Source organism: Miniopterus schreibersii (assembly GCF_964146895.1).
Source record: "Miniopterus schreibersii genome assembly, chromosome: 1".
Taxonomy (NCBI): Eukaryota; Metazoa; Chordata; class Mammalia; order Chiroptera; family Miniopteridae; genus Miniopterus; species Miniopterus schreibersii.
Genome location: NC_138101.1, coordinates 194,204,555 through 194,217,725, shown reverse-complemented (window position 1 = coordinate 194,217,725; position 13,171 = coordinate 194,204,555). Strand labels below are relative to the sequence as shown.

Below are 13,171 nucleotides of genomic sequence, written 5' to 3'. Positions count from 1 at the left end.
ATTTAATCTCCTAACTAGAAACCTGAATATCCCCTGGAGTTGGCCAGCTGTCTCCCTCTGTCATCCTTTCTCTGAGAGTCCCTCACTGCTCTGTGTGGGTTTTTTAAATCACACTTGCATCAGCAAATCCTGTGGGTTTCACCCTCAAAATACATTCTGGCCACCTCTTGCCTCCTCGCCTAATCCAAGCCGCGGTAACTTCCCAGCTTCTCTCCTTCAGATAACCACAGTGAGCTTTAAAACGGGGGGGGGGGGGGGGGGGGGGACCAGATTATGTTCCTCCCGTGTTTGTCCTGGCCCCAGGGACATGCTTGTCCTGCTTACTCAGTCGGGAACCCTCAATTCTGACTGAGGGCCAGGGCCAGAGTCCCTGCTCTTTGCCATGGCTGATGAGGCCTATGGCTCCTTCGCCTGGGCCCCCCTCTGCACTCCGATGTCTTCACACTCCCTGCTCCTCTGCCTGGAACACTGTTCCTCAGATATGCTCCAGCTCCTTCCTTCCTCCAGTAGGACCTCTGCTCATTAGCACTTTGCCCAAATGCCCCCTTTTATAACATTTTACAAGCATGAAATAAATTCACAGATAATAAAACCTACCTAAACTCATACTTTTAAAAAATCAATAGGGGTGCTAAATTTATTATTTTACTTCCCCCAGGGGGTGGGGTGCACTGTCCCTGAAGTACTGCAGTGCCCTGTCGATGCACAGAATGGACAGAGCAAGCTCCCATTCCACCTCCTCGCTCCAAAAATCCATGCAATATGTTGTCTTCTGGTAAAAGACAAATCAGATATTATACTGATAAGAACAGGTATGTACTAAATTTAAAAGAGAAGTAAAAGAAAATTAATGTTTAATAATTTAGGACATATTTTAATATATAAATGTTCTGGCAGCTGTCTGCATTTATACCTAGAGTTACCATAAATGTGACAGTAAAGAAGATGGGATGTGTCGACTCAAGTTCCACTGAGGTGTGATTTCCCAAAACGGTAAACTCTTGGTTGGGTCCCAAACCAAACGAAGTATAACTCTCTTTCTGTGTACATAGTGCTTGAATTCCTGAAAACACAGTGAGTGATAAGTGATAAATTTGTGTACAAAATATCTTGTGTTTGATTACAAAACCAAGTTAGGTGCCAGGCACATATAATTATAAGCAGGTTTTTCACGCGGATGTCTGCTGGGAGCTTCCAGACTTGCACAAAGGCTGTCAGTCTTCAAACTGTCATCCATTCATCTGTCTTGTGCATTGCAGGATGTCTGGTGCCTCTGACCCCTACCAGCTAAGCGATTGGTCTGCCCCCAATCAATGCGACCAGAAAAAGGCCCAGAAATTCCAAAAATATCCCCTAGGTGGCGCAAACGCCCAGGGCGAGAATTTCCCTGGGCCCTTAGGTTTATTTTCCTTCCCGGGGCCCAGCGCTCGCGGACCTTGTAGTCCACTTTTCTTGTTTTTGTATTGCTTGTGTTTGGACTAGAATGTGAGCTGCAGGAGTGCAAGGCTTTGTGGGTTTCATGATGGGTCCTCAATGCCTAGAACACTCGGGCCCTCAGCGAGGAAGTGGTGCCTTGGATCGCCCCAATTTACATCCCTAGAACCCCACATTGCAGTGTGTTCAGAATCATCTCAAAGGGGATGCAAGATCTGGAAGCCAAAGTTGACCCACACCCGACTCCCACCTTTGTACAACATTGAGCATTTTGACCAGGGTGACCGCCACCGTCTGTTTTCTTGTTCGAATCACATTTTAAGCAGCTCTTACAATAACGACAGTTAGTGACATTCACTAAATCACTGCGTGCTCAGCACAGGGACAAGGAGAGCTTCAGGATCATCTCTTTTGATCCTTTGGGAAATCCCTTGAGTGAGGTGCTATTATAACCCTCATTTTACAGATGAGGAGACTGAGGCTCAGTAGAGAGGCTCAGAAACATTCTCAGTGTCACGCATGCACCAAGTACAGGCCTGGGTTTTGAATACCAGGCACTCACTATCCGCATGCAGAGCTACCAGCCCATGTACCCCTCTTGATACCCTCTGGAGCCGTAGGCCTGTGTTCACAGTATTGTTACACCACCAACTCGCTGTGTGAGATCAGGCAGGCCCCTTAGCCTCAGCCTCCTGTGTATGAACTGAAGGATTAGAACCAGTCAAAAAAGCTTATTTGACCAGAGGCCACAGAAATAGACATATTGCCATCTACCTCAAGAGAAGAGAATTCAATTTTTACCTTGAAGCAGCAGCCAGTTGGGTCTAGGGGGGCCTGGGGCAGGCGCAGAGAGGAGAGCACCCGGCTGGAAGATGGGGCCACTCTGGCCTGGAGATAAAAGACCAGCAGTAGTTAAGGGTGGGATGACAATTTCTCCTCTCAAGGGCCATCAGAGGCGAGAACAGTTTTGCTGGGTTTCTGTACCCCAGCAATTCTCCTGTTCAGCTGTCAGGGTCCAGGAGGGAGGTCAGGGTTCCCACTGCAGAGGTCAGAAGGGATTGGCCCTTCAGGGTGACCTCGGTCTAAGTTAGAAGTTAAAAAGGTCTGATTCTATCCTGAGGGAGTGGGAGGTTGGGCACAAAAGACAGAAGAACTTTCTAGAAGTCAGGGTGTGGATGCAAGGTGAGCTGCCTTTGGTGAGCAGAGACCAGTTAGGAAAGTTGTCCAGGGAGCTCCCAGCAGGTCTTGAGTCAGTCCTTCTGCACCAAGATGTTGGGTGGTCCCTGATGGCACCTTCAGCCTGACCCACCCTCTCCCCACAGCTCCCAACTGTCTGCTTCTTAAGGCTAAGATGCTCTTTTCTCGTCCCACTGAAAATCCTTGAAGAGCTTTCATCAGGGACAGCATGGAGGAAGCTGCTCTGACCTGTCCCACCAACCCCTCCGGGCCCAGGGCTGCCTGGATATTTCTGGCTCTCCCAAAAGAAAACAAGCCTTAACCCACTAATGTGAGCAGGCAAAATCCTTACCCAACAAAACAAACAATCCTAGCTCCCCTAGGACATACCCAGCTTTCCTAATAGGCATTATACCCTTGGTATCCAATCAACACAATAGTCCCACTCCCAGGAGAATAGGAGGGACTAACCCCAGGTGGCAGATAAAGGTCACACACAAATGTTGGGTTAGGGGGATCTCTTTCATAAACAATGAATGCTTTTTTAAAAGTTTAAGTATAGCCGTGGCTGGTGTGGCTCAGTTTACTGAAGTCTCCCTGTACGCTGAAAGGTTGCAGGTTTGGTTTCCGGTGGGGGCACATACCCAGGTTGCGGGTTCCATCCCTGGTCAGAGCACATGCAGGAGGCAACCGATTGATGTTTCACTCTCACATCTGACTCTCACATTGATGTTTCTCTCTCTCTCTCCCTCCCCCTTCCTCTCTCTTTAAAATCGATAAAAAAGAAAAAAAAGTGATACTTCAAAAAAAATTTTTTTTAAATAAAAAGTTTAAGTATACCCCACAGCTCATTTCGGATATACTTATATTTTAAAAATTATTCATTGTTTAGTGGAAATTTGAATTGAACGGGCCTCCTGTATTTTTATTTGCTTAATCTGGCAACTTTTTGGGCTGCACGTAAATATGGTGAACAGCAGTGGGCTCACCAGCGACTTTAAGGGCAGGGAGCACCTGTCCAGGGAGGACACCGCTGGAGATTTGGGGCTTATTACGATGTCATTTACAAGTGAAAACTCAGCCCCATTTGTACTAAAAAACAAGTGAAACTGAAACGGCCGCAGCTGAGTGTGTATCACCATTTATACAGCTACCTGGGAGGCTGAAGGCATTGTCAGCCCTTGGGAAACACCCCTGGCTTTTTGATACTGAAGGAGTTTGACCCCGTGATTCCCCTCCCAGGGGTCATTTGCAAGCACAAAATCCTAAGTAAGCTTTAGAGATAACGACATTAATTTGGCACTGCCTGTAATAACTGCTATCTCTCTAGTTAGAGATGTAGATGGCTATATCTGTAATAATCCCTAACAGTTACATGGCAGTGCTCGAGCAATTTGCTGAGTCCTCACAGTGATGAAAACCAGAGGATAACTCTGTCCAGCATCTGGGGACTAGTTAAGTGAGCTGATGGCCTATCACCAGGCAAGATCTCAGGCTGTCATTAAAACTAATGATTATTAAGGCTACTACAACGTAGAGGGGATGCTCGAGGTTTGATGAGATGGGGGAGAGCAGGGTATAACATTAAAATAAAATCTCGTTACCTATAAATCTCGTTATTTATAGAAAAGACACTGGAAGGAAATAAACGCTGTGGTTGTTAGGTAATTTTTTCTTTCATGGTTTCTCTTTTTCTAAAAATCCTTTAATGAGTGTGTATTAATTTTCTCTTTAAAAATCAAAAGGGCCCTGGCCGGCGTGGCTCAGTTGGCCGGGCGGCATTCCAGGCACCGAGAGGCTGCCCGTTTGATTCTTGGCCGATTCCTGGTCTGGCAGGAGGGGGACCCAGCTGACCCACATGGGCCAGGGCTATTTCTCGTATTTCTTTATGTTGATTTTAGAGGCAGAGGAATTTAAAAATTGTACTCGCTTTCAATGCACATTATCATCACTGGTGCCTGCAAGGTGCCGCTCTTGTTTATTTTTTGAGTCCGATTTTTTCTCCACACCTCTCCTTCCTCCATTGGTCTGGGCTGGGGCACCCACAGAGGTATTTGTTTTCAAAAGCTCTTCAGTGATTCTAATGTTCAGCCAGCCAGGAACCCACTGATCTAGTGTGTTACTGGAGTTTCTAGTATCTTTTGGCTCAGAGTGGCCCATGAACCAGCAGCATTGGCACCGCCTACTAGAAATGCAGGGTCCCAGGGCCCCGGAATCAGAACATATACTTCCAAGTGACCCGTGTGCTCATTTAAGCTGCAGAAGCACCCGGCTCTTGGGCTTGCAAGTGGGGTTTGAAGCCCACCACTGTTGATGGGATCTAGTTTTAGACCCAAGGGTGGGGGAGGGAGGCTGATAAAGAATCAACTGCCAAGGCACATGTGCTGTGAGCTTGTTTTCTTTCCTTTTAAAATCTAGGGCTCTCATAAAGCGAGGTCCCTCTGCAGTTCCCTGTCTGGCACAGCCCGGAGGGTCGGACTGTGCCAGGAAAATCAATTTAGGACCTGAGCGGCCACCCGGGGCCTCTTTCCCCATGACCCCAGAGGGTGGACGTCACTGGCGCTCATGGGGCTGCCAGGGGTAGGCTGTTGATGGCATTTCTTAATATAGTTAGTCAATAGCTATGTTTTCTAAGTGCCACAGAGGACTAAAGGAATGTCACTAAATGTTTGGACATGTTTGGAGGGAACTGGTGGCTTTGAGAAGGACATTTCCCAGGCGGTGGAAGGAGAGCAGATATAGAAGGGGGCTAACTGGAGACAAACCCCTAGGCACAGGCCTGGTCGAGCCTTTTTCACCTCTCCCCCTGTGCATGAATATAATAGTGTGAGTAGAGCGCTAGCCCTGCCCGGAGGCTCTGGTCTTGTAGTCCTAGGAGCTTGGTCTGGCCCAGGCCGCAGGCAGAGGGGGCACTGCTGGCTCCTGTCCTCTGCCTTGGTTTACTGGTCTGTATAAAGGGCCTGTTGCTACAGTTAGCTGTGTTTCGAAACTCGGTTGCACTGCCTTGGTTTTCTGAGCATTTCCTTCCTTCTTTCCTCTGGAGGTCTCAAGAAGAGCATTCCTGTCCTCAACCCTTCTTTGTCTCTTCCCACAGAAACAGGGAATGGTGGGAAAGCCCAGCAGGAGGGGTCAGGCCTTACTTGGCCATTGCCATGGGACCTTCAGCTGGGCATTTCACCCACGGGGGTCCTCAGCCGGTAAAATGGGGAACACACACCCTTCTTTGCAGGGTGGCTGCAGAAATCCTTATAGCAAGGAACAAGAAGTTCTTTGAAAACCGGGTTCGGGGGCTCAGTCGCTGTGTATACTCTATTTTTTTAAACTATGTTTTTATTTATTTCAGACAGAGAAAGGAAGAGGGAGAGAGAGAAACATCAATGAGGAGAGAGTCATTGATCGGCTGCCTCCGGCAGGCCCCCCACTGGGGATGGAGCCTGAAACCTGAGCATGTGCCCTGATTGAGAACTGAACCCTGCCCTCCTGGTTCACGGGTTGGTGCTCAACCACGGAGCCATGCTTGCGGGGTGCTCTGTATATTCTAAATGAACATCTCTTGAATTGAATCATCTCCCTCCCACTAAGTCTACAATGTCCTTAAATCTCTTCTATCCCACCTCTTCTGGGGATGACAGCAACTTTAGAGTCTGATCAGTTTTGCAAACTCCAAGGAAATCATAAATTCAGGCAAGATTATCAATTGGTATTGCTTTTCAGAGAGAGTGGAAGGGAGGGAGAAAGAAACATCGATGTGAGAGAGACATATCGATTGGTTGCCTCCCGCATGAGTCCCGACCAGGGCCGGGGATCGAGCCTGCAACCGAAGTATGTGCCCTTGGCCAGAATCGACCTGGGACCCTTCAGTCTGCAGGCCAACGCTCTAACCACTGAGCCAAACCGGCTAAGGCACAATTGGTGTTAAAACCAAAGGAGGTCTAAGCATATTCAGCTAATGAAATAAGACAATAATGGGGAAACACCTGGATACACACAACAATATGTTTGCATCTCACTGATAATACTGTGTGAAAGAGTTCTTCTTATAAAATTCCAGCTATATGGCCCTGGCCCGTGTGGCTCAGTCAGTTGGAGTGTCATCCCATGCATTAAAAGGCCACTGGAGGCAACCGATCAATGTTTCTCTCTCAAATCAATGTTTCTTTCTCTCTCCCTCTCCCTTCCTCACTCTCTAAACTCAATAAAAACATATCTGTTGAAAAGTAAGAATAGAGGTTTCCTTTGTGTGGGGGCTACTATATAAGTAACGGCATAAGAGGGAGCCAGCTGAGGACCTAGGAAACTAGGAACATTCTCTGTCTTGATTAGGGCTGTGGTTACGTGGGTGGGTACACATGTAAAAATCCTAGCACAACCAGACCTGTTGTATTTTCTGGGACACATCACACCATCTGTAACATCCTTCAGCCAAAAGCTTTTAAGTTGAATTCAATCAAGACTTTAGATTTAACTTCCAGTTTCCAGGAAATGTAGAGATAGAGGAACAAGCTTAATGGCACCGTGAGGAAGCAACCAGACCAATCCAGAAGGCTGGCCATTCCGGGGGACAACCCACCCCGTCTCTTTCAGAGGGGAAACTGGTCAGAAGAGTCCAAGAGACATAGCAACCAGGCGCAGTGAAAGGCCTCCGTTTGGACCCTGGTTTAGACATACCAGTTGTAAAATCTTAGCGGCAATTGGGGTATTTAAATATGGAGTTTTAGACGACAGTATGGAATTGTTTTTAATGTTTTAAAGTATGATAATGCTAATTTGGTTTTATTGGAAAGTGCTATTTTAAAAAGATGCATACTGGAAAAAAATTCAAATTCATTTTCAGCGTGGTGAAGGACAAGCCAACCCACAGGCGTGCCTGGGAAGTCTCCCTTTCTGCAAACAACCCTTCCAACAGGAAATGGACATTTGCTAGACTTCTATTGAGTGCTTGCACTTCATATATTTTTCTCATTTCATAATAGCCATCTGTTTTTTATAACAATTTTTAATTAAAAAATCATATATGTTTGATGAAAGAAACTTTAATCGCCTAACAAATATGCAATGTAATATGAGACTCCTCTCTCCAGGAACCTCCTGTCCCAGTTCCTCTACCCAAGGCAAACACTGTTAATGGTTTCTAGTATTTCTTTTCAGAAATGGGACATTCTCTATCCACACAAACATATATATGGATATGTACTCCCCTACTTTTTTTGCTCAGTGGCAGCTGTGGATGAAAAAGGGATTCTATGGAAAGGAACCTCATTGGGTGATCTGATCATAAATTTTAAAAAAAAGATCTTAAAATTGATTTTTAGAGATAGAGGAAGGGAGAGGGAGAGAGAGAAACATCGATGTGAGAGCACAACATCAATCAGCTGTCTCCTGGGGACTGAGCCCTGACCGAAATTGAACCGGCAACCTTTCGGTGTACTGGACGATGCCCAACCAACTGAGCCACACCAGCCAGGGCTGATAATAAATTCTTAATTGGGCAGGTCTGTCCCAGCCTATAACTTCTTTAGTAAAAGGCTTATCTTTACCTTAAGGAAGCCCTGTCCGTTGTTTTTGTCCATCTAGATTAACACACTTATGAAATGGCAAATAATCCTCTTTTTCAGACCCCTAGAGGCATCTCTACCCTCAAGGGAGCACATAATTTGTTTTAAATTTATCTTTATTGTTGAAAGTATTACAGATGTCTCCCCTTCCCCCCCCCCATCGGCCCCCCTTCTACCCTACTCCCACCCCCACCCCAGGCCACATAATTTTGGTAACTGTCCTCTAATCCAATCTCCATCTTGTTTTCTCCCTCTTTCATTTACTCTTCCTTACCTTTTCTCCTTAATTCCAAATGCAAAAAAGAAATGCAAACTGTCATCCTAAGGAACATTTTTATCAGTCTGTTGAGACCGTGCTTCCACATGTATCCTCTGTCTGGCTCAAATACATTTTTATAAAAATTCTCTACAGCTTGCTAAGCAGGTTCATGTGAGGCTCACTGGAAGGCCTGAGAGGAGCCCTGCTCTGTGCTCAGCACTCAGAAGCCTGCTGGTCCAGGGTCCACAGCCCCTGACCTAGCAGGAGGCCAGGGGATCAGGCACTATAGACGAGCCCTGGGGCAGCCTTCCCATAGGACAGAGGTTGGAAGTCCCCCCTTTTATACGTGCCCACACTCCTGGATGTTAAGAGGTTGTATGTAGCATGAACACTTTGTAATATCCATTAGTTAAATGTAAGGCAATTCACACACACACACAAAATTCTCTACAGGTTTGGATGTTCTTACGCTGACACAGCCTACAATCCATACTGTGTTACACGTGGCTGTTTTGACTTTATATATCTATACTTCCATGTTTGCTCTTATGAAGGCTACCAATGATCTTCCTGGTGGTTGGGTCCAAGGCCACCTGTCAGCTTTCTTCTTCTTTTTTTAAAATATATTTTTATTGATTTTCAGAGAGAGGAAGGGAGATGGAGAGAGAGAGGGAGATAGAAACATCAATGATGAGAGAGTTGTTGATCAGCTGCCTCCTGCACGCCCCCGACTGGGGATCAAGCCCGCGACCCGGGCATGTGCCCTGACCGGGAATCGAATCACGATCTCCTGGATCCTAGGTCGATGCTCAACTGCTGAGCAACACCAGGCTGGGCTGTTTTTTTTTTTGAGCATGTATCATTTACTACTATACTATATAATTTATTTACTTATTTTGTATATTCTTATTTATCTTGTTGATGTGAGAAACATCCAAACCTGTAGAGAATTTTTCAGCTTATTTGAGTCGAACAGAGGATACATCTGGAAGCAAGATCTTAACAAACTGAGAAAATACTTTCAAGAAACGAGTTTGCAGCCCAGCCGGGCGTGGCTCAGCGGTTGAGTGTTGACCTGGGATCCAGGCGATTGGGGTTTGATTCCCGGTCAGGGCACATGCCCAGGTTGTGGGCTGGAGCCGATCAATGGCTCTCTCATCATTGATGTTTCTCTCCCTCTCTCCCCCTCTCCTTTCCTCTCTCTGAAATCAATAAAGATATATATATATTTTTAAAAAGTACCACCTCTCTTCTCTTAAAACAAAAATGAGTTTGCAGTTTCTTCTTGCATTTGGAATTAAGGGGAGAATTTAAGGAAGATCATGGGAAGGGGAAGAAAGCAGGGCAGGGTCAGATTACAGGGTAGTTAACAAGATTGTGAGCTCCCCTGAAGGGGTCAGGGTTTAGAAGTAGGGGCCTGAAAAGTCATTTCAAAGGTGTGTTAACCTAGATGTACAGAAACAATGGACAGGGCGTGCTTAAGGCAAAGATTAACCTTTTATTAAAGACGTTACTAGCCCGGGATATGACTATCCGCCATGACCCGCTCAGATAAGAATTTATGACCAGATAAACCTGTGAGGTTCCTTTCTATAAAACCCCCTTTTTCATTCACAGCTTTGTGAGAATATAAATTCCGAGAGGACGGAGGTTTTGCAGTTTTCATCACTGTGGTATCCTAGTGCCTGGAATAGTGCCTGGCACACAGTAGGTGCTTAATAAATATCTAGTGAATGAATAGATACTATCCTATTGATTATTTTAAAGGCGGGTAGGGTCCATTGCATGGACGATGTAATATTAACAGCACAGTGGTGGCATGTCTGATGCAGCCTTTTATGGATTTAGTTCCTTCACAAATTTAGTCTTTTACAAGGTTAAAGTCTTTTACAAAATTATACTTATTTAAATGTCTCAACAATCTTATGAACTAGGTTTGATAGTCACTTTCATTTAATAGATTACAAAACCAAGGTTCAGGCAGATTTATTACCTCTCCCACTGTCGCACAGATAACGTGTCACACCCATTGGGCTTCGTCCTGAACCAGCACATTTACCTACTTGTGCCAAGCTGGTGCAGAACGGGGCTACCACGACTTACTTCACCCGCCTCCTACCAACAGACACCATCTTGTGGTTCTCAGATGAGGCAAGAAGGCTCAGAGAGGTTAAGGCACTTGTTCAAAGTCACACCCTCTCCAAGGAGGGCTAGGGTTAGGAGGGCTTTCCAGGTGGCCCACTTCTGCCCCTTGGCAATGTCCTTTCTCCCCAGGGTCCTCCCTCTACCACAGCTCCTCCCCCAGCTCTGGAATCCTCCCCAGGTAGCCCCAGGCCACAGACATGGAATAGCCTACTTAATCCCTTAACTGTTCACCCGCCTCCCTCATGGAATGTGGACATCTCATCTCCAGGTTCCTGTTCTGGAGTTTCCCACCTTTGCATCTTTTGTGTCTGAGAGGTCAGGGACCACCTGGGGGGTCTTACCTGACAATCATTTATTCTGTCACTTTTTAAAAAATTGATTTCAGAGAGAGGAAGGGAGGAGAGAGAGAGAGACATCAACGAGTCCTCGATCGGCTGCCTCTTGCACGCCCCCTGCTGGAGATCCAGCCTACTATCTGGGCATATGTCCTGACCAGGAATTGAACCACGACCTCCCGGTTCATAGGTTGACGCTCAACCATTGAGCCACGCCAGCCAGGCTATTCTGTCACTTTCATTGAGCTGTTCCACTTGCCGGGCACACTATTACAGGGAGTTTGGCTTCACCTGAATCCAGACAGAACCCAGACTGGCCACCAGTATATCTAGTACTGTGTTCCCAGGACACAATGACAAGCAGAGAAAAACACAGTCCCTGCTCTTGAAGGGCTGATGGTCTAGTGGGGGGACAATGTCAAGTACTCAGCGTAAGTAAGAGTCCAAGTGTGATTACCATTGTTGGTGAAGGTGCAGAGCTAGATGGCTGAGAGCTGGTGGACAATAAACGAAGAGAGAAAAGAACTTTACAGAAAAAGGGACAACAGGGAACACAAGAAGCTAGGATGGCTGGGGCTGGGTGCACGGATCTTGGTGGGAGATGAGGCTAGGAGGTCTTAGCCTGGACAAGAAGTTTTGGCTTCATCTCAAGTACAGTAGGAAGCTGTTTAATCTGGGGGTGAAGTGGGGGGAAGGGTAATAGTTTAGCTTGATAGGCCTGATCAAATCCTATTTGTATGCTGAAGCAGACAGGCCTAGATGAAAAGTACAGAACAGGCGAGCGGGGACTAAAGGACGCACACGTGTGGGGAAGGGTCTATGGGCTTGGTGGCACTGAAAGAAATTGAGGAAGTGGTAAATCTGAGAAATACTGGCCCACGATCACGCTCCTCTCTAGGGTCAGTCCACGTTCAAAGACTGGTTGATGGGCAGGGTAGGCCAGAAGGCCCATTCCATTGGTCAGTGTGGGACAGCTCTAAATGCTGGTTTTAGCCCTGGAGCTACCTCTAGGATAACCAAGATCTTAAAAGAGATAAAAATATACAAGTTCCCATTCTGAATGGAGGAGAAGCTGGAAGCCAGGACTTGCCCTGGGCTTGAGAGAAGTGTGGATGGGTCCCTGGTCCCAACAGTGCCTGGAGAGGATACTGCTCTACCCTGGGCAAGGATCCCAGTGCTCAGAACCTGTGCCTCTCCTTTCTCATCCCTCCCACAACCCCAGAAGGATGGTGAGCATGGGGGACCTCTTGGCACTGGGATGCTGGTCCTAGTTTTCCCATGTACTTGCTCTGTGACCTTGGGCAAATCTCCTTTCCTCTCTGGGTCCACTTCTTACTGGCAAGACCGGAAGTTGGAGCAATCAGTGACTTAACTTTTGGAGTAGATCACAGAGCCTCTGAGAGTTTGTTGAAAGCTATGACCATGATGCACATAATTTCTCCCAGCTGCAGGGGTTTCTGAAGCCTTGGAGTGGGTGCGGTGGCGACTTACCTGGGCCTCAAGTTAAGAATCCTTGGATGAGCCCTGGCTGGTGTGGCTCGTGTGACTGAAGGAGCATCATCCTGTACACCGAAAGGTCTCGGGTTCGATTACCGGTCAGGGCACATACCCAGGTTGTGGGTTCTATCCCTGGTTGGGGTGCATACAGGAGGCAACGGATCGATGTTCCTCACATTTTTTTTTCCCCTTTCCCCCCTCCCCCCTCTAAAATCAGTAAGAACATATTTTCGGGCGAGGCTTAAAAAGAAAAAAAAGAATCGTATGAGGCAGAATGGGCACCATTTCTGAAGGCCTGCTTGAGGGCCCGTGTACTACCTGTTCTAATTCTCACCACAATCCTTTAAGGCAATCCTTACTTTGCCCACCTGGAGACAGAACTTACGTGATTTGCCCACGCTGGGAGAAGCTGAACGAAGACCCCCCCCCCGCCCATGCCAAGTATTTCTGAAGCCAAAGACGGTTCTTCTCCTTACAGTGAGAAACATCTCCACTCTCCCTTCCCCGTTCCCGCCACACCCCCATAACACCATACCGTTTAGGCCTCATAGCCAAAGCTCTGTTGAAGTTTTTTAAAAAATTGGTTCTATAATAATCATTTTTTCTATTTTGTTTTCTGTTGCAGCTTGAAGCGCTCTCATGAGGCAGGGCTTGTTTGGGTGGTAAGCTGGAAGCCCTGAGGCTCAGAGAGGCTACGTGGCCTGCAAGGTCACACAGCAAGGGTGCAGTCTAACTGAGAGGTGGGGACAGAGGACGGGTATGATTTACTC

The 13,171-nt window shown here is 46.8% G+C and overlaps 1 protein-coding gene across 1 annotated transcript in view; it reads left to right on the top strand.

The window, feature by feature from the left end:
- The window catches only part of ITPK1 (inositol-tetrakisphosphate 1-kinase), a 177,643-nt gene that overhangs the window by 20,685 nt on the left and 143,787 nt on the right, over positions 1 to 13,171 (top strand). Inside the window, exon 3 of the mRNA XM_081147907.1 lies at positions 659 to 812. Coding sequence (XP_081004033.1) covers positions 763 to 812 — 50 coding nt within the window. The 5' untranslated portion in view covers positions 659 to 762. The remainder of the gene's footprint in view (positions 1 to 658; positions 813 to 13,171) is intronic.